Source organism: Clarias gariepinus, chromosome 21 (assembly GCF_024256425.1).
Source record: "Clarias gariepinus isolate MV-2021 ecotype Netherlands chromosome 21, CGAR_prim_01v2, whole genome shotgun sequence".
NCBI lineage: Eukaryota > Metazoa > Chordata > Actinopteri > Siluriformes > Clariidae > Clarias > Clarias gariepinus.
The window spans coordinates 10,154,684-10,176,187 of NC_071120.1; the positions used below are offsets into that span (position 1 = coordinate 10,154,684).

Below are 21,504 nucleotides of genomic sequence, written 5' to 3' on the forward strand. Positions count from 1 at the left end.
AAGAGAAATAATTGTATGTCTTTAAAGATGAGAGGCGAATGAGAGAAGACATGGTCCATAACAGCTGGATTATTTTAATGAAATAGCACATGTTGATTTACTAATAAGTCAAAAAATAGTGTGTTCTTATTATAACAGCAGCACTCGGGAGCATAACAGTTAGTCAAGACAAATTCTTATGAACACTGTAGTAAACTTCGGTATGACCCACAATATTTCTCCACCCATAATGTCACAAACCGTAGAACAGTGACCTTTGAAATGTTTCTTTTCCAATGTCTTGCTCTCTAGTGTTTCAGACATGAAGTGGGAAAATGTAATGTTTTGGATTAACTGTGAGATGCCTTTACAGGAAACCATGAGGCCGAAAAGGTCTCTTGTGGTAGCGTGCTGACAGCCTAGGGTTAGGGAAGCTTCCGGAGGGAAGCTTGAAATAAATGATGATGAAAGGAAACCACATACATCTGAATCATGCATCAGCTACATGATATATTGTAGAGAGGGGGATGTTTTTATTGTCTTTTAATGGTTTGGTTTTGGATGGTTTCTGGCCTAAAAACTGAGAGCACATGTTTTGTCAGGTGTTTAAATGTTTTGGTCCAGGAAGCTGATCTGTTATAAATAATATCATGTTATATTTCAGAAGAATGCAATCTGATCCTCGGGTTAGCGACTTCAAAAACCGAATTGTTCCTTTATAGACTATAAACATGTCGTGTTTAGTCTGAATACTCAATACTTCAGTACTGGTTTTACTATCAGTACTGGTTTGGCCTATTCCAGCCAGCTCTTCCCTGTAATGCAGCAGCTTCACACATCATGACACACGCTATCTGCGCTTTCTTAAACATACTGTACTGTACATAATCTGGGATGCCGATATTTGCTATATAAGTGTTATGGTTACTGATAGTAGAAAAGTATTCCATCCCTGCCACCTACTTTTTTTTTTTTTTTCATAAACTATGACTATGACTTCAATTTTATATAGGGAACGTGTTTTTCTGTTTCATCACATTCAGATGCTCAATGGCTTCCTTAAATTGCATCATGCCATGTACTGTAATTAGCACCATGTAAGTTGTTTATTAAATATTTTTGAAAGGAGTCTCCAGTGTCAGCAAATAGAAGTATTCCTTCTCAAGTTTTCAAGAACGTCTTTTAGTAAAGCGTAATATATCGGGCTTCCCACACCTTTCTATACATCAAATTCTGAATTATTGCAGAAAGAAAAAAAAAGATCAGCGGTATAGTCTACTTTCTCAACTTTCAATTTCTCATAATACAAATGACTTTTGATCTGACTCTAATGTCGACATGTCTGTCTGATGATCCTTGTCACATTGAAGTAAAAACAAATTGGAATTGAATCATTTTAGGCTGGTAATGTGAACGTATTTAACATTCACATTGACAAATCTTCATGTACTGTAGGCTAGTCAGCGACACTAACTAGCACATGTTAACCTGGATACCATGTTAGCCAGATATCTGAAAAGGCTGATAATAACTAACTAACCAATATGAAACAACACTGATGTTGTGACTTCACTAAATCAAGTTTAAGTTAACTTACCTCAATAAGCTATTTCGGTTTGGATGGGGAGTTTTACCAATAATTACAAATACCAGTAATTCAGTGACTTTTGGTAGGCATAAGATGCACCTTATCTGGTGGGAAGAATCTTTCAATTCAATGCAAAATGATTTCATGCAGATAAGGCTACGGGTGTGTGATGTTATCTTCGTAGCCACTAAAGAGTTCAGTGAGTTCAGCACTGACAGGTTATAACGTTAAAAGCAGAAAGGCACTACACGGTGCAGACCTCAAGGGGCAATCTCAGAACGCCCAAGCTCAAGGGGCAGTTCCCAAAGCCTTCAGGGGCGTGTTTTAATTTAGGCAATTTGTTTGTCAGTAGAGCTGTTCCTAAGCGACGCCCCTCAATTCCAACAAATAGTCGTTAGCTAAAGCCAGGGCATTATGTCATCAGCTCGAATTGGTGCAGTAAGGAGGAACAAAGAGTCTTAGGGGAGATGTATCAGAGAAAAAGTACACATTTTATTGAGGTAATATAGTGGAGAAAAAGTTGCTATATAGTTAAATAACAAAGTAAAATTCAATTCAATTCAATTCAATTTTATTTGTATAGCGCTTTTAACGATTTACATCATCACAAAGCAGCTTTACACAATCAAAAGAACTAAGTTTGTATGAAATGTGAATGTGTATGAATCAAAATGATATGATTGTCCCTGATTGTCCCTGATGAGCAAGCCTAGGACGACGGCGACAGTGGCAAGGAAAAACTCCCTGAGATGGTAATAGGAAGAAACCTTGAGAGGAACCAGACTCAACAGGGAACCCATCCTCATCTGGGTGAAAACAGATAGCAGGGATTGATGTGCATAATAATATGCGAGACTGGAAGTTCAATATAAGAGGAGATGTGTAAGATTAAAGTCCAGTTTGTTCCTGGAGGCTCAGGTAGACTGTGAAAAATTTCAGTCCTGAACTATTGAGCGACTGAAGTCACAGGTTCTCAGAGAACAGCTGTCTGCATCAGTCGAGGACAGGACCACCTTCATGGAAAAGTGGAACCAACCCCAGTCACCACACGCATTCCAGGCAGACCACACGGGGGCATCCATGTGATGAGATCTCCAACCAGAAGCAGGACTCCAGGATGAGTTAGAGAGGCGGGCAGAGGGGGTCTGGATCACTGGCAGCTCAGGAGCGACATGTATAGTTTGACAGAAAGATAGGTAGAGGAAAAAGGAGAGAGGGAGAGAGAGAGAGAGGAGAGAGCAGAAAAGGAGAGAGCAAAGAGATGGAGAAATAACAGTTAGGTATGGTCACAGTCGAACAATGTAAAAAGTGAATGTATATTTAGTGCAGAGTGCAAGCAGAGACTCCGGCAGGACTAACTATGACAGCATAACTAAAAAGGGAGAGCCAGAAGGAAACACAAACATGAGGGCTTCCAGAGATGTAAGGCAACCAATCACCTCACCATCAACAAACCTGAGTGATCAATGAGAGTGGGGAAGACAGCATCCAAACATACCAGTTCACCTAATACTCTACGTCCATGAGTCCCCCAGATCTGCTCCTTTACCTAAGGCTAATCTATTTATAAAAATGCTTGGCTAAATAAATAGGTTTTTAGCCTGGACTTAAACACTGAGACTGTGTCTGAGTCCCGAACACTATTTGGAAGACTATTTCATAACTTTGGGGCTTTGTAAGAAAAAGCTCTGCCCCCTGCTGTAGTTTTAATAATACGCGGGACTGACAAGCAGCCTGCATCCTTTGATCGAAGTAGGCGTGGCGGATTGTAAGACACTAGTAGTTCACTCAGATACTGCGGCGCGAGACCATTTAATGCTTTATACGTCAAGAGTAGTATTTTAAAATCGATGCGAAATTTCACAGGAAGCCAATGCAATGTGGATAAGATAGGGGTGATGTGCTCATATCTTCTGGTTCGAGTGAGGACTCTCGCTGCTGCATTCTGGACTAATTGAAGCTTGTTTAAGCACCTATTTGAACAACCAGACAGTAAGGCGTTGCAATAATCCAACCTAGACGTGATAAAAGCATGAACTAGTTTTTCTGCATCGTTTAGTGACAATATATTTCTTATCTTGGCAATATTTCTGAGGTGAAAGAATGCTATCCTGGTAATATTATCTACATGTGCTTCAAATGAAAGGCTTGAATCTATAATCACACCGAGGTCTTTTACTGTTGCACTTGATGGAACAGAAAGGCCATTTAAAATCACATTGTGATCAGAAAGCTTACTTCTAGCTGCTTGTGGTCCTATGACTAGAACTTCTGTCTTATCAGGATTAAGCAGAAGGAAATTAATTAGCATCCAATCTCTTATGTCCTGCTCACATTGCTCAACTTTAGTAAGCTGGTTTTTCTCATTTGGTTTTGCTGAAACGTATACTTGTGTGTCATCAGCATAACAATGAAAACTAATACCATGTTTACGAATTATGTTGCTTAGAGGAAGCATGTAAAGGGAAAAAAGCAGTGGGCCTAAAACAGAACCCTGTGGAACACCAAACTCAACTTGAGAACATTAGGAATGGTCACCATCTAAATCTCCAAACTAATAACGATCAGTCAAATAGGATCTGAGCCATAAGAGGGCCATTCCCTTAATTCCTACTACATTTTCTAATCTGTAAAGGAGAATATTATGATCAATAGTGTCAAAAGCTGCACTGAGGTCGAGTAACACAAGTATAGTGACACAACCCTGATCAGAGGCCACTAGGAGGTCATTTACTACTTTAACGAGTGCTGTCTCTGTGCTGTGATGAGGCCTAAATCCTGACTGATACAGTTCATGTATGCTATTCCTATGTAGATATGAACATAGCTGTTGTGATACTTCCTTTACCAGAATTTTAGAGATAAACGGGAGGTTTGATATCGGCCTGTAATTGGAAAGCTGACAGGGGTCAAGGTCAGGTTTTTTGATTAGTGGTTTAATAACTGCTAATTTAAGGGATTTAGGAACATACCCACTGCTGAGTGAACAGTTAATTACTTTTAACAGGGGTTCTCTTATTGCTGGAACTATCTGCTTGAGAAAATGTGTCGGTATAGGATCTAATTCACAGGTTGACGATTTTGAAGAGGAGATGAGTGAAATTAGTTCACTCGCTTCAAGGGGAGTAAAGTATTCTAGGTTCTGATGTGATGTGATTAATTTATCATCTGTATCACTTACATTGTCTGGTTTTAAAGCCTGAATTTTTTGCCTAATATTTATGATTTTTTTATTGAAAAAGTTTATGAAATCCTCACTACTGTATGTTGTTGTTGTGGAGATTTCTGCAGTGGTCTTGTTTTTAGTTAATTTAGCTATGGTATTAAATAAAAATCTAGGATTATTTTTGTTATTTTCTATAAGAGTGGAGAGATACATTGACCTAGCAGCACTGAGAGCTCTTCTATAGTTCAGGATGCTCTCCTTCCATGCTATTTGGAAAACTAACAATTTAGTTTCACGCCATTTGCGTTCTAATTTCCGAGCGGTTTGTTTTAGAGTGCGTGTGTGATCGTTATACCAAGGTCGTTATAAAACATAGTTGCAAGCAAACAACGAGCGGGCCCAAGCACCTGTGCCATCGCACAACCTCTGTAACTTTTGAGTACGCTAAGATCTCTAAGACCTCTGGATGCTGATGTGAATGTGTGAATATGGTATAAGTGTAAGGCAACTTTATGGCTGGACGTGTTTTTCTGGTGTACCCGGTCATTGAGTTTGGGCCCTAAACACAGATGCATGTATGAAAATGTATTACATTACCACATTTGATAGAAGGCTATTCGGGGTTAAACCTGTGCCAAGTGTGTATGTGGATCGGATGGTTCGTTGTGGTGACCCCATGCAGGAAGAAGCCGAAAGACTAACAACATTCAATGTAACTACAATAGATAAACTGGGCAGTAATGACTATAAATAATACAAAGAATTATTATTTTTTGTTATTCAAATGACATAAAAAAAACATCCATTTACAAATTAAAATTTCCATAATAAATGTGTGTGTGTGTATGAGTATGAGATAATTAAGGATGGTATAGATTGCAGTGAACTCTCATGCTGCTGCACGTGCCTGTTTAATTTTTTAGTCTTTTGCATTTACAGTACTTCAAAAGATTGTAATTATGTCTTTGGCATTTACTTCTCTCGTTCCGACCCCATGTGACTCCTTTATTCTTTGACTCACTTCCTTTGTTCTGCAAACGCTCACTTCCTCAAAGCATTGCATATCAGACCCACTGACCTTCTTTTCATTTTAGTGAGCAAAACAAGTTTTCAATATATTACACCTTTAAAAAAAAGCAACAGATACATTTTGTCTCATGTATACTCTGGGCTGAGCATAAAGATATATTTTTAATGCAATTTTTTGGAAGGATGAGTAAAAGCTTAGGATCGTAGTATTGCACTTTGACTTTTTCTGTTGTACCTGTCTGTTGGTCCTATTGTACATAAACAATAGAAAGATTTCCTACCCTTCTTCAGTATTTCCCCTGCATCCTGTAGATTTGTTCTTAGGAACTGCTGATGGGGAAAAAAAACACTGTCCTGACCTCATCCCATTATTCATACTAACTTAAATTGAATAGCAAAATAATTTGGCTTAGTGTTTGGTACTGACATCTTCAGCCTCCTGCAGGGTTTGACTTTTGCCCTTGGACTTTTTGGGTGGAGTTTTCATGTTCTTCCTGTGCTTTATGGGTTTCCTCTGGGTACCCAGGTTTCCTCCCAAAGACATGCACAGTAGGCCCATAGTTATGATTGGGGTTTGAGTGTTTGTGGGTGCTTATTCCTGGCGATAGGTCGGCGACCCCCACACCCTGGCTTGTGTCCTAAGTTTCCTGTGGTGGGCTTTGGATCCCTGTGACCCAATACAGCATAAGGGGAATAGATGTATTGATGGGCAAATAACTATTAAATACACAGGGCTTATAATTATAATAATAATAATAATTATTATTATTATTATTATTATTATTATTATTATAATTATTATACGCAAAGACACAAAAATCTATTTTTTTCCATACACTGAAAAGCCAGTCGACAAGTGTGAATAAACCAACTTCATGTGAACAGTGTGGTCATGAATTCATGATACATGAATTGCCTGGTACTGTTTGCTTTTCTTACATTTTTTTGTAAAGCATTTATTTAAAAAATAAATGTCATAATACAATTTTAATGAAAAGTTAATTGACTAAAAATACGTCCATATTAATTAGCACTTAGTCAGGACTCAGGACTTTCTGTAGTAATGTCAGTACTGGTGACATTCCCACACATGATTAAACTAAATGAATTTAGTGCTATAGTCACTGCTTCCTGCCGCAGCAACATAATCGGCTCGTGAATGGCTGTGAAATCATCATGCTTATTTTTTTGATGAAACTTTTAAATCATGGTTTGGAGAGAAGCTTAATGCTTGTGTTTAAACTACACAGAATGTTTAATTGTAATGAATATTGAAACAATATATTTCATTGTTTTTGTCTTTTGAATGAATTTGATTTAAAAATTTGCAAACAACAGAACATGCCACTTTAATTAATTCGCCCTGGGAATATAAAGTGTGTTGTGGAATTAGACTGTGAAGACCTTTTGTGCATGCTGAAGTCTTCATGCTCAATTCTATACTCAAATGCTTTACTACAGTATGTGCAGCATGAGACATGGGACTGGATTGGAATGTTAATTTCATAGGAATTGTACTGAGTAAGCTTGAGAAAAATACACAGGCTTTTCAGACCTCATAATCTTGCTAGGAAAGAATCCAGCTGTGCAGCATATATAATAGAGCTTACATTGTGGGAATTTGAATCTAAATGTGACTTTGAATGTAAATGTGTGTTGTGCACAGATCCTCAAATTTGGGCCTGAAGGGGAACGAAGATAAATGTGGGAGAAAGTTCAAATGATAAATATGAGCATTTGTCACTCACAACAATACATTTATATGATTTCATCATCATCTTATATAAAATGATGCAATTAAATCTGTGTTAATGTTTTATTTCAAAACAGAAATTATTATTATTATTATTATTATTATTATTATTATTATTATTATTATTCTCCATTTAATTAATTCTTTATACTGCTTATCATGTACATGGGGGTGTAAAGACTATTCTAGGAGACTTTGGGCACACAGTGTGGTACACCATGAACAGGGTGCCAATCTATCACACAGCACAAATACACACACACACTCACACATTGCACACACTATGTTAATTTGAGAACACCAATTAGCCTAATCTAAAAGGCGTACCTGAAAAAAACCCACCAGTCACAGGAAGAACATGCAAACTCCATGCGCAGAACTTTTATTATTATTACTATTATTATTGTTATAACTATATTTTATTTTATTTTGTTTTTACTTAATTACCCACACAGGTCAAAACACAGTGGATATGTATTACATTTGCATATAAGCCTTTTTCTGTTATTTATGGCCCATTTTCATAAAAGCATTAAAAAATATATTCTCAATGAGAAATTTCACTTTTAAATTATAAAGTTGTTATAAACTTTATAAATTATAAAATTATAAAGACCATATAAAGTTAGCTTCATGCTAAACGTTTACCAAAAACCTGGGAAAAGTATTTCTTTACATATTAATTTAAGAAATAGTTTTATTTAATTTTTCTATTGTATTTTTTTCTGATCAGTTTTTCATACTGTTTTTAATGCCTACATTATACTCGCACATAGTTTTTGTGTGATTTTGTGGCAGGTTTTAGTTTCACCTGAGATAGTCAGACACAACACAATTACAGTACATGATGCTAGGTTTTGTAAATCACCTGAACTAATTGTGCATGCACACTAATGTGCAGTTTATCTGATTATACAAACAAGTTAACACGTTTTGTTTAGTCAGTAAATTAGGGCTTTAGATGCTTAAGTAAGCACAAAGAGAGAGAGAGAGAGAGAGAGAGAGAGAGACGGTGGGGGGGGGTGAAGTTGTTATTGAAAGTTCCTCTGTCCTTGTAGCAGGGAAGTCTGATTAAGTAGTTAGTCCCTAACAGCCACTCTGTGTGTGTTTTTCTTTTTGTGTGTGTGTGTCTATGTGCGTGTGCATGCGACCTTGACACTGCAGCATTTGCGACGAGGAGAGAATGAAGGATAAACCTACATCATCTCCATCTGCTCTTAACATGATCCATTTACAGTATATTGAAAACAAAATCCTAACAACGAAACACACGCTAAACAGACAAGCTCAACTGGGTGAAACACATCTGCATAGATACAAGCGTGTTTAGTTTTAAGGAGCCTTTACTGCCATGAACTATCCAGTATGAATTACTCATTAATAATTTGCTAGTCTCAATGTAAACATACTAGAGTGAGCACATACAGTACTTAAGGCTAATTCAAACTGGATGGATTGTGTTTAACAGAAAGCTGAGGAATTGAACCAGTTACAGAGATCTCGTTACGCAGAATGTGAAGCTGATGAGATCTTTTAATTAACAAACGAGTGCTGTGTGATTAAATGAAATAGAGAGTCCACCTCCCTTAGGGTTAGACCACTTTTTCTCTCTATGGCTAACTTTCTCTCTTTGCTCAAAATCAGCCATAAACACTAGACATGATCAATATCTGTTAGTGACTATCGGTACTGTATGTGACCAATATGGTGATGATCGACAAAAAGGGAGAAAAACAACCATCTTCTTCCTTTATGACTCTACAAATAATATTAATATTAATAATAATAATAATAATAATAATAATAATAATAATGTATTACTCTGCATGCGCATTGGAGATTCGCATCAGGTAGGGCATCTGACATAAAACCTGTCAATGTATAACACAATTTCACAATCCACATTTACATAAATCTCCCCATATTCAGCTTAAGGTTGAGTTATGCACAGGCGTGCAAATTACCTGCATGTAGTTCACACCTCCAAGGTTGCCTCATCATTTCTTTTTTTAAAACAAGCACATGCTTTCATAAAAAAAAGGAAAAAGAGCAAGGATAGAAAGTGGACTGATATCAAAAACAAGAATCATGCGTTTCCTATTAAAACAGGAAATTTTATAAGTATATGATATCAGTATATATTATGATGTCATACTAGAAAAAACGTTAATTTGGCAAAATCTCCATACAGTAAATCCTCAATTTACAAACATTCGAGTTATGAATTTCCACAGACACAAATGGACTGCGGATCTACTAACATAGCATTGTAGTTGCGAACAAAGCGTGGAAGTAGCTCAAAAACTGACGCTGCAGCGCTCCAGATACCAATATTCACAATTATATACAATATTTTCAGTGTGTAAATGAATGTATAAAATGTGGGGTGTGGGGTTGCGGGAGAAATGAGTAGATCTCACCGGTTTCAACGAATCAGTCCACGAGCCAATGATGGAAAATGGATGTTTTATAAAGCTGTCCCGATGGTGAATAATCCTAATTTTGTAAAATCTTCAACAAGACAGACTTAAATGTCCAAAACAGCTCTGAAACTAAATAGTGCCCATTTAAGCGCACAGTAAACAGATAGCATTCTTGTATTCCCGGGTATCCTTAAAACAAGGTCAGTTGACCCTGCTACTTCACCGGGATTCCTCTTGCTATTTGGATATTTTTATAAAAATATATTTTGGATATTTTAGATCGTCTTGGGGGAGTATAATGCGGAACCAAAACACCAAACCTGTGTGTTTGTTTTTTTAATTCTTTACTTTGTATATTCCTGTCAAAGATGTATAAGACTCATTTTGTTCTGATTTGCGGACGAATCCGACTTACGAATGTGCTCCTGGAACGGAACTTGTTCACAAGTCAGGGACTTACTGTATTAGTTAACATGTAATATAACATCTTTCTTTCTCTCCCCTCTACTCTAAATCAAAATCCTTTTACAGTTTTAATTGTAAACAGGAAATTACAATCTATACAGACGGTATTAGTTTTTGAATATGAGCCTATGAAATGATAAGCATAATCTGAGCTAAGCATACACATGGCAATTTTGAAAATTTCTTCATGGACATCTACAGTATAAAAACACATTGGTGGCAAATAAGGTTGAGACAAAAATTAATTAAAATGTTTTAGTGGCATTTTCAATTTTTCATAAAGCTTTTTATGCAATGACATTTCCATACAGTACAACAATAAGTGTTTAATATGAAGTCCTTCATTCTTCAAAACCGGCTGGATAGAGCTGGACAGAGACTTAAAAAGACATCTGCAGTACACTGGTCTCACTCACTCAGACCATCCCTGCTTGATCGCTACCTCAAAGGTTGTCATTTCATACAGAAATTTACCACAGACATTCACGATTTATCTGAAAGTTTACTTTGTTTAGCCATTTTTGTGCAGATTTGACACCCTGGCTTCAGAACAAAACGTCCAGGCACATATTTTTTCATTCCTTAACTTGAGCTGCTGATTTTAATCAGCACTACCTGTTTTGTTCACTGGGAGAATTATAAAACATGGCATGTGTCATCTTAATACTGCTGTATATTGCTACTGATTCTGACCAAATCTCTTAATTTCCAATGATATCTCTTCGTTAATTGATAATAAGAGAAGAAATTTCTCATCTCGTTCCATATTTTCAGTACTGATGCAATTTATTATCTAGAGCTCAGTGCTTCTGCTGCCTCTTTTGCATAAAACATGCAGTCTAGGAATTTTAAGGAAAAAGCTTATGCCAGAAAAGTTTATCATCAATGTTGATTGTTCTAGGTTTGTATTTTAAAATAGTGGTAATTTTCTTAAAATTTCACACTGCTCTAAAAGTCTGTGCTTTTAGGACCTACGAGGTCTGGTGCGTCTCTTTTACCCTTTAGATTACTAAGAGAAAATCAGATATCTGTCTGTGAAAAGGAATCTGAATTAACTGCCTTTGGCAAAGTGACTAAACAAATGCTCTCCAGAGTACTTGGCTGTTCTTACGTGCTCTCTTTTTACTTCTTCTGTCTGTTTTTCTTTTCTTCTTTTTAGGCTTGATTGACGGCAGGCTCGGTGGGAAAGAGACCTCAAGAGAAAGATAGCGTCAGGGAAAGTGCTATCGCCTTTCGTCTCGTCTTTCAAAACATGGCGTCCACACACACCCACACAATGCCAGAGAAAAAGTGCCGGAGTTGACTTTTTGTTCGTTCGCACATCGCCGGTTTAAAGCCTTCAATGTCCACTCATAGCAGCATCAGTCGTTGGAGCTGTGGAAGAAACCTTTCAAGCGGCTATTTTTAGAGAACGAACTGGCTGGTAGAACTTTTTCATGTCGGTTCCTGAGCCTGGAGGCCATGGCCCGGCCCTTGCTGAAGATCCAGCGCTATTTCCGCCGCAAGCCTGTGCGTTTCTTCTCCTTCATCCTCCTCTACCTCACAGCTGGCAGTCTCGTCTTCCTTCACTCTGGCTTCTCGGGAGATTCGGGTTCCAGGGGTGGACACGGCCCCCTAGCATCGGTTGAGGCGGCCGCGTCTACGTCCGCTGATGGCTTGGGTACAGTCAGGAGGGCGTTTAAGGACACACGAACCACGCGAAGGTTCGGACTCGCCTGGGCAAATGCAAGGAACAGCAAAGAGACTGAGGAGGGTAGAGGTACAGTTCATCCGTCTTATCACCAATACACCAACACATCAACATGTTTCATTACCAAATACATTAATAACGCCTTTTCTGTTTATAATTAAACCAATTCACCCAATGATATTCTACAGAACTATGAAGTCTTTGGATCAAACCGCAATATAATCGCAACAACAGTTTTAAAATACACCAATCCTTCATGTTCTTTGTAATGAACACCTAAAATCTGATACCATGTGCATGTGTATAAGTATATTATATAAATAAGAGATTTAAAGGGGAAAAAAGTGTAGTTATTTTAGAATAAAACATTTTATTTTCATTTTTTAAATGTAAAAATTTCTTACATTTCTTAAAATTCTATTTATGTTCTATTCTTGTTACAGAGACAAAACAACCTGAACTCATCCAATTCAATAATAATAATAATAATAATAATAATAATTGCAGGTTATGGATAAAAAAAAATAATGCATACTTAGTATTAATTTTTTTTGTGTGAAATTCGTAGAAGTTTCTGTTTTCTTTTGTTGTTTCACTTTGTTTGACCCTCAAAGAAAAAAAAAATCAATCTTTGTCAAATTCATGTCAAAAAATCACTCTATAATATGAAGGTGAAAACAAAGTTCCATGAAATATTTTTTTTTGCAACAATGACACAGAAGCTTAGCATTTATTAAATGCCTCAGTGTATTGTTTGAGTCAGGCTTGACATTTAGAAAATGAAATAAATAAGGTCTAAGCCCTGTCTTACATTGCTAAGCTTTGAATTGCCTTTGGGTAAAATCCAGACTATCAAATCCATAGAAAAGCAGGAACAGTTTTCGATAACGCTGTTTCACGCAGGTGTAATTTCCTACTTGTGTTCACAATGCAATACCTGAGCAAATCTTAGCAAGTAGAAATATTCTAATATTTAAGCAAATTCAAAAAATAATTCTTTATATTGGATTATGTATATAAATAAATAAGGAAACATTTAAGATTAAGCCTATTTAAAGGCTTTCACTTATAATTCTGGAAATAAATTATTTGACTAAAGTGTAGGCTTCAAATAGACATTATAACAAATGATACATTATTTGCTATAATATCATAGTTTTTTCATTTATTTTGACGCTTTTTATGTTAATTATTTTGCCATAACAGCACGCCATGTATTTTTTTACTCCTTCACAAATATAAACTCTAAAATGAAATATGATTAGCTAGTGAAGTTTGAGTCCTGGAACCATTTTAAGAAAAAGGCTAATTAGCTCGTTAATCGCGTAAACAGCGAGGTCACGTATATTTTGTCAATTGCTTTTACACGGTAATGACCGAGCACAGACTTGGTAATTGCTACTCACTCGTCTCTCTCATTCTCAGTGTCTAGGGAGAAAACTGAACATGGCTCTCTTTCACTGTGTTTAATGGAAAGAGCAGTGTTTGTGCCAGCCTCTCTGGAACAAGCTTAATTGCTAGACTGAGGTTGGCAGCGCTGCAGCCTCATGCTGGACACTATACTGATGGGGGAAAGATAACAAAGAGACGACTCATGGCTTTATAGTATATATATAGAAGGATGTACGGGGGTCGTTCATGTCAAACCTGGACTTGTGATGAAATGTGTGGTGAATTGCATAAGACATTCAAGAATAGTACGGTAGAGAGACTCTTAGCCGCAGTGTTTTAAGGAAGGCTGTGTGTTCTGTGAATGATGATCCTGGACGAGGTGGCTCGGGAACCCACTACAGCCGTTTCCATGAACATTTAGCGAATGGAATGTCTGGTCCCTGAAAATAGACGGATAAATTGTCGCCAACTTACGGCCGTACCTAGAAAACTTTCTATCATCCAAGATGAGATAAGTGCATTAGTGTAGCCGGGGATTATATAGAGAAATAAATGGAGTTTGTACATGGAGGCAGACATACTGTAACATTGCATGGAAGGCTGAAGATGTTTCTGTTCTACGCTGACACAGAGTGACCCTGGCCTCGACCTAGGTGACAGTGCGTCTGGAACACATTGAAGCTGCTGGATGAAATGGTTGAAAACATTGAGATGGAAATTTTCACCACAAGCCACTCAAGAAAGGTTTTAAATGCATTAATTGCAATGCATTTAGAATCCTATTTACATTTACAACATTTGGCAGACACCCGTATACAAAATTACTTCCTTTTATCTCTTGACGCATACTGTATAAGCCTTTAATGGGTTCAGCAGTAGGCACTTGGTGGTGCTGGGGTTTGACTTTGGGACTATTTGATCAGTAGTTCAACGCCTTAAACACTGGGCTACCCCTTCACTGGGCGCCCATTATTCTTAATAGTTGTAAATGAAAGTATTTAATTATATATTACACTGCCAAAAGAATGTGGGCACTCCACCTAATTGTGTTTTCATACCAATTGCTAATACTGTAGGTGCATAAAATCAAGAACATAGCCATGGAACCTGCATGGACAAACACTGGCAGTAGAATTGGTCGTACTGAGCTCAGTTAATTTATACACAGTTCTCTAGGATGACATTTGCCCCAGTTAGCTGTTATTGCTTTTGAAATGGAAGCGAAGTGGAAGGATCTTGAAATGGTTTCCCATGGTTGTGCAGCTGCAAGTGAACATAAAATCATTATGCACAATGCCAACTGGTGAACAGTGCAGAGTGGTAAAGCACACCTAGACAAAGAAGCAGTGTAAATGTCTTCTCTGGAATGATGAAGCACTCTTCATTACCTGGGGACAAGAACTCAACTTAACTCAACTCATCTTTATTTGTATAGCCCTTTAACAACAAGAATGCCCCAAAGTGCTTCACATAAATAATACAATAATATAACAATCTACTAAAATAAATAAAATAAAATAAGAACAAAATAATGATAATAAAAACAAATACATTTTATAAAATTATATAAAAAAGGAACATAATTAAAATCACATCACACACATATTTAATCAAAACAATATGTAAAATCAACATCTCATGTTGGTTTAAATGCCAGAGAAAACATGTGAGTTTTAAGATTGGACTTAAACACCCTCAGTGATGTGACCTCACGAATGGTCAATGGTAGTTCATTACACAATTTGGGTGCCGCCACAGAGAACTCCCGATCACCCCTGAGCATGCATTTGGTCTTAGATACCATCTGGATGGAGCATAGGGCTAAAGCAGATCTGAGAGGTAGAGCAGGGCAAGGCCATGTAAACATTTAAATGTGACCAAGAGAATTTTTTAATTAATTCGGTACTGTACCAGAAGCCAATGAAAAGAAGCCAGAACTGAAGAGATATGTTCTGTTTTACATGTAGACGTTAATAGCAGGACAGTTTTGAATCAGCTGTAGCCGATGTACGTAATGCTGCCTGTGAAACCCTACAATACAGAGCATTACAGCCTAAAGAAGCCTAACGACAAAACAGGTTTAAGTTTTGACAATTCAACCTCAAGAATTCCATGCTCACCAAAATAACTTATTAGTTGTGTATAAACTATCTTCTCCAGAATCTTAGACAGAAATGGTTTGCTTGGAGATTGGTCTGTAATTAGACAACACAGACGGATCAAGATTAGGTTTTTTTTAAACAAAGGCTACACAACTGCAAGTTTATGATTTCTGGGTACCACCCCAGATCCCAAGCTGCTATTTATAATATTTTAAAAAATTGTTACCGACCAGAAAGTATACTGCCAACAGTTAAGTTGGTGGAGATGGGATAATCTTCTGCGGCTGTTATTTCCAGTTAAGGGTTTAAACACTATGACCCAAAGTAAAACCTGACCATCACACCCATGTAAGTTTTTAAACATCAAAATATAGATGTATTTCACCTTAGCTGTTGTAATAATCTCCACTCTTCTGCAAAGTCTTTTCACTAGATTCTATGGGATCATCCCAATTCTCTGCAAGTATATTAATGAAATCTGTGGACTATGATGTTGGGTGAGGAAACCTGGGGTGCAGTTGATACTTCTGTTCATATCGTGGGTGTTGTCATGCTGAAACAGGTTTAAATACTTATGTCAAGGTTTCCTTATGGGATAGCACCATGTGTTTTGGTTTCAGGTTTTTTTCAGGTTACTGTATATTCATTTACATTTAGGCAGACGCTCTTATCAAGAGCGACTTACATTTTAAATTTTTTTTACATTTACATCTGAGCAGTTGAGGGTTAAGGGCCTTGCTCAAGGACCCAACAGTGGCAACTTGGTGGTTGTGGGGTTTGAACCTGGGATCTTCCGAACCGTAGTCCAATGCCTTAACCACTGAGCTACCCCTGGCCCATTTCATGTGGCGGCCTGGTGGCTTAGTGGTTAGAACTGTCGCCTTGCACCTTCAGTTTTCGGGTCTGTGAGCACGGAGTTTGCATGTTCTCCCTATGCTTGGTAAGTTTCCTCTGGGTACTCCGGTTTCCGGATTAGGGTAATTGACGTTTCCGGTTTGCCTGTAGTGTGTAAATGAGTGTGTATGTGTTTGCCCTGGCACCCTGTCCAGCGTATACCCCGCCTTGTGCCCTAAGTATCCTGGTATAGGCTCCAGACCCCTGTGACCCTGTATACAGGATTAAAGCAGAATAAATGATGAGTGAGAAAGTGTTTCATGTTAATTATTAATTAGCTTACCTGTCTCTTTGTGTACACTACTGTTTCTTTGTTTTGTCATTATTGTGCTATCTAGGAAATTTCTTACTTCCTGTTTCGATGTTCTGTATTTGTTTTCACTTTTGCTTATTTCAGATGTAGCCCTATTTGTGGCAAGCCTTCAAGATCCTTAAAATATTTCATGTCTTTTCATTTGTCTGTTTTTTTATATTAATATACAGTACTGTACAAAAGTCTTAACCTCCCGAAAAGACTGAAAATAAGTCCTTTGGGAGGCCAGGGAACACATTACATTACATTAACTATACAAGAAAAGTATGTCTCTATGGAAGCAAAATAAGAACTAAGAGGGGGAATCTAGACTTTTGCACAGTAATGTATATTGAAGCACTAAATCACGGAACATTAACTGTTTGGCTATACCGTACGTTAATGTCCCAGTGTATCAGCTAATAATGACTTTGATTCAGTTGAAGTGCTACCATTGCTTATGAACCCTGATTTATTCCGATAGCGTTTTCTGTTGCAGTTAATGAGATTAGAGAACAGACGTCTCTTCACGCTTTTATTTAATTATCTTAGAGCTTGTGATTGCATACTATATGCGATGTAGGGTGGACAGATTAATATATATTTTCAACCAAATTGCTGTGCGCAGCTGGGACTTTTCTAGAAATAATAATAAATAAAAAAAATCACATCTGGCGCTGTCCCAGAGGTGGAGTGGTCGGCTTAATAGAATTTATTTTAATATGATTGGGATAGTTGTTGCTTATGTAGTCTTGTAGGCCAAGTCATTAAATTAGTGCATTATAAAATTAAAATGCTACTTGACCCACATTACCTGGTGCATTACAAACTAGAGGGGGCCTGTTACATGCCTCTGTGGTCTCTCCTAAACCTATCTCTGTCTTTACTTAGATTGTAGGTTTCTGTTTTCCTGTTTACATTAGAAGCCATAAACACCTTGATTTTATCTGTACATTCTGTTTTCTGTGATAGAATATCTCTTAGCTCTATCCCAAAATACTGTTTTTAAAATGGCCACGGAAAATCTCTGATTTGTTGGCAGATGGGCATTAGCTCTTAATATTATGTCTATTATAAGTATACATTAGAGCTGCAATAGAACCACAACCATCATTTTAGTTATGCAGCAAGAATGAATTATAGGCTACAGTGCATCCCCATGGCAACCATAATGTGTATGTGTCTGTGTGTGTGTGTGTGTGTGTGAGAGAGAGAGAGAGAGAGAGAGAGAGAGAGAGAGAGAAAGAGAGAGAGAATGACCATAAGGTACAAAAAAATTATCATTTATTTTATGATTTTTGGTATCCCTGCTGTTTGTTGTGATTTTTTTGTATTGCCCCTCTCCTGTTGTGTAGAAGATAAAAAATTTAAAGTGTGGCTGTTATAGAACATTAATTAATAAAAGCATAGGTGATTTCAGTGTTCTCCAGGGATGCAAAGGATCAGAAAACTTAGGGTTCTAATTGTATCATGGTTTTTGAATCTCATATCGAATAATTTTTTTGATCAACAACAACAAAAAAAGATAATATTTAAAATGTAATTTTTTTTTATCAATCTTAAAATACCCAATAGTTGTTTAAGTGCAATATTATACACTATGTATATATATATATATATATATATATATATATATATATATATAATCTGGCAACTCTTGTGAGCACAGAGCGTGAGAGGCTTGGGTGTGTACGGAAATATCGTACATGCGCATGCATAAAAAAAGTTTTTTTGAGGCCCAAAACTGTACATTTAATCCATGTTTCACACGCACACTGAACTTTAAGAAGCCATCTGTACAGATCACAGATCAACTCAGTTATCCAATAAGCATGTTCCATAACAGCAAGTCTGTTAATGCTAGTCAGCATTAACATATGATGGGAGTTCGGGTCAAACCAGGACTTTATTGTACAGAATAACAGAACACTGTTATAAAACTAAAAGTAGCCTTTATTTCTTAACATAATGCCCTGCTTATACCTGGATTATACAGACGTACAACCTTCTTTAAAGCGTTTGCACCTTGCAAATTGCATCCGTGATTTACGAATGTGTTTCGTTCCGGGAGCAGGTTTGTAATTTTGATTAGTTCTTAAGTCCAGCAAAGTAAGTCTTATGTACAATGTAAAGCTTTTCCCACACTGCCATCATGTGACCAATACCTGTAATCGAAACTAAGAAAATGAATCTCCCACAAATGTTTCTGTGCATTTAAATTGCAAGGGGAATCCCAGACGCCATTTTGTCTCCGAGATGTTTTCCACTTTATTGGACTGTGAAATCTCTTTTGTTTTGGATTTTCCAAAATTAAGAGTTATTCACCATTAGGACAGGTTTACAGGACAGAACCGGTAAGTCCTACTCATTTCTCCCGCACCTTATCCAGCCCCCCCTCTATCAACCCCACACACTCACATACAATATTCTGGACTTTAGGTAGTTTATACATTCTCTTACACACTAATAATATTGTAAGTGTAAATATTGGTATCTATTGCACTACAGTGTCTATTTTTGGTACAATACATGTGAGCGACTTCCATGATTGAACCGGAAGTAAAACCACTGTCTGTTCGTATCTGCGAAAATTCTTAACTCGAATGTTCGCAAGTTGGGGACTACCTGTACTCTGCTTGAAGTCTTCTGGTAATGTCAATTGATTTTATACCTTAATTCTGACACAAATTTCATCACAAGCTCTGGTTTAACTCGAACACTCCTTGTATTTTATTATAAAGAACATGACGTGTTCCTGATATCACTTATTTTTGGTTACAGTTGTTTTTTTTTTTTTGGGTTACATTCCCTCGTTTATTAGTTTTTTTCTGATTTGTGACATTAATAAGACAAATTGTAAAACATGCAACTTGTGCCGATTCTAAGAAAACAAAACCATTCATCCTGAAAACTTACCATGATGACCTTTGATTCTAAGAAAGTGCTTATACCGCAGATGTCTTCTGTCTCTACCACTTGAATTCTACTCATTTTATGTAACAGGACGCATGGTATTTAATAACCATGTAATACGCTCCATACAGAGAGGGTCAGAGACTGTCTGCAGATTTACCTAGGACATTTAATATTCTTTACCTAATTTGATTTTGGCTCAGTCAGGGTAATACTCTTTTTAAACTTTTTTTCCCTGTTCAGTTAGATGACCTTTATGCACTTCTTGGAACACTGCCATCGAAATTCATTTTCTAATTAAGCCAGGCTGGTTCTTAAATCCATGAGTGCAACAGTTGCAAATCCTCAGACAGAAGCCAAAAAAACAACAACAAAAAACAAGAAGTTGTACCCATCTCTTTTCATTACAATGATTCTTAATAAGGCTTAAGCATTCAGAACAGATGGCTCTGGATGGTAAACGTTTAGTCTCATTCCACTGGTTCTCCCAAGACATATGGGAGATGTCATCTACAGTTAACCTCTAATTAAAAAAACAGGATGGCTGCACTGTCAGCTTTAAAATTAGGCTTGACTCATTACTTTGAGCCAGTACTTTTCCAAGCTCAGTAAAAAAAAAAAAAGTATAATAATAATTGAAAAAATTCAAATCGTGCCCTGGACTCAGGCCCGCAGGTTTTTACTTTAGTTTCTTGCAGTGCTGTAACACTAAACAAATTATATTCATAAATATTTCCTGAATCCAAACAGTGATTCCTGTGTTGCCTCTCAGGCACATCACACAGCTCAATATAATTTATGAAGCACAATAATGTCATTATGCAAAGCAAAATTAAAATCTGCCTCATGTTCTTACAGAAATGTCACATTTATCAACGGCTCCAAGAAAGGCCATGCTGTCTCATACTTAGCCTCATACTTAGTGTGGATGAAAATGTCCGATATTGGATCTTAATACGCTTTATATATTATCCATGAGTTTGAATAATACACACGCTTAAATTACAGACCAGAAGATCATTTATCATCATGCCGTTCTCCCGACAGGGTCTACCTAGGGTGACATTTAAGAAAATATATATCTATAATTGCCTCAGAGTTCACTGCCTCCTCTCTGCCTCCTTGTGGCCACAACTTCAATAACTCACAATATTAAAACTCACATTGTCTGTATTGCATGTCCTTTCCCCCTGAGGGACAGAATAGGAGCTGATTGGTGATCAGTATGTGTTTTTCCAACAAACGCATTATAATACACACTTCAAGAAAAGAAAAATAGTATGATGTATATGATAAATTATCATATTATTATCATAATATTATCATATATATAGCAATGTATAACGTGTAGCAATAAAATTAATATTAAAATATTTATACAAGTTTTTCTCCTTCTAAAGTGTGTATAAACTTTTTTGTCTGACTCTCTCCCTCACAATCATTCGAGTTACGCATTTCCACAGATACAAACGGACTGCGGTTCTACAACATTCATATAACAAATCAGGGAGGTAGCTCATGTGTATTGTACAAAAAAAAAACACTGCAATGCACCAGATACCAATATTTAAAATTATATACAATATATTTCTGTGTCTCAGTAAATGTATAAAATGTCCAAAGCCCAGTATATTGCATTATATTGTGCATGTGTGTAGGAGGGATGCAAGTAACTTGGCCTGCAAATGTTAATAAATGTAATAAATCTTTTAATAAATTTTAACTTAATAAACGAGCCCTGTTTTGCACTACGAGTAGTACATATACGCTTTGTCTGTTGAGCATCACACAATCACAATTGAGCCAATGGTTTTCCTT

General features: G+C 36.9%; 1 protein-coding gene across 2 annotated transcripts in view; it reads left to right on the top strand.

Annotated features, from left to right (window-relative positions):
• Window positions 1-21,504, top strand: part of wscd2 (WSC domain containing 2) — a 96,232-nt gene that overhangs the window by 40,077 nt on the left and 34,651 nt on the right. For both annotated transcript variants that reach the window (XM_053480918.1, XM_053480917.1), the window contains one exon: window positions 11,563-12,162. In XM_053480918.1, coding sequence (XP_053336893.1) covers window positions 11,865-12,162 — 298 coding nt within the window. In that variant the 5' untranslated portion in view covers window positions 11,563-11,864. The remainder of the gene's footprint in view (window positions 1-11,562; window positions 12,163-21,504) is intronic.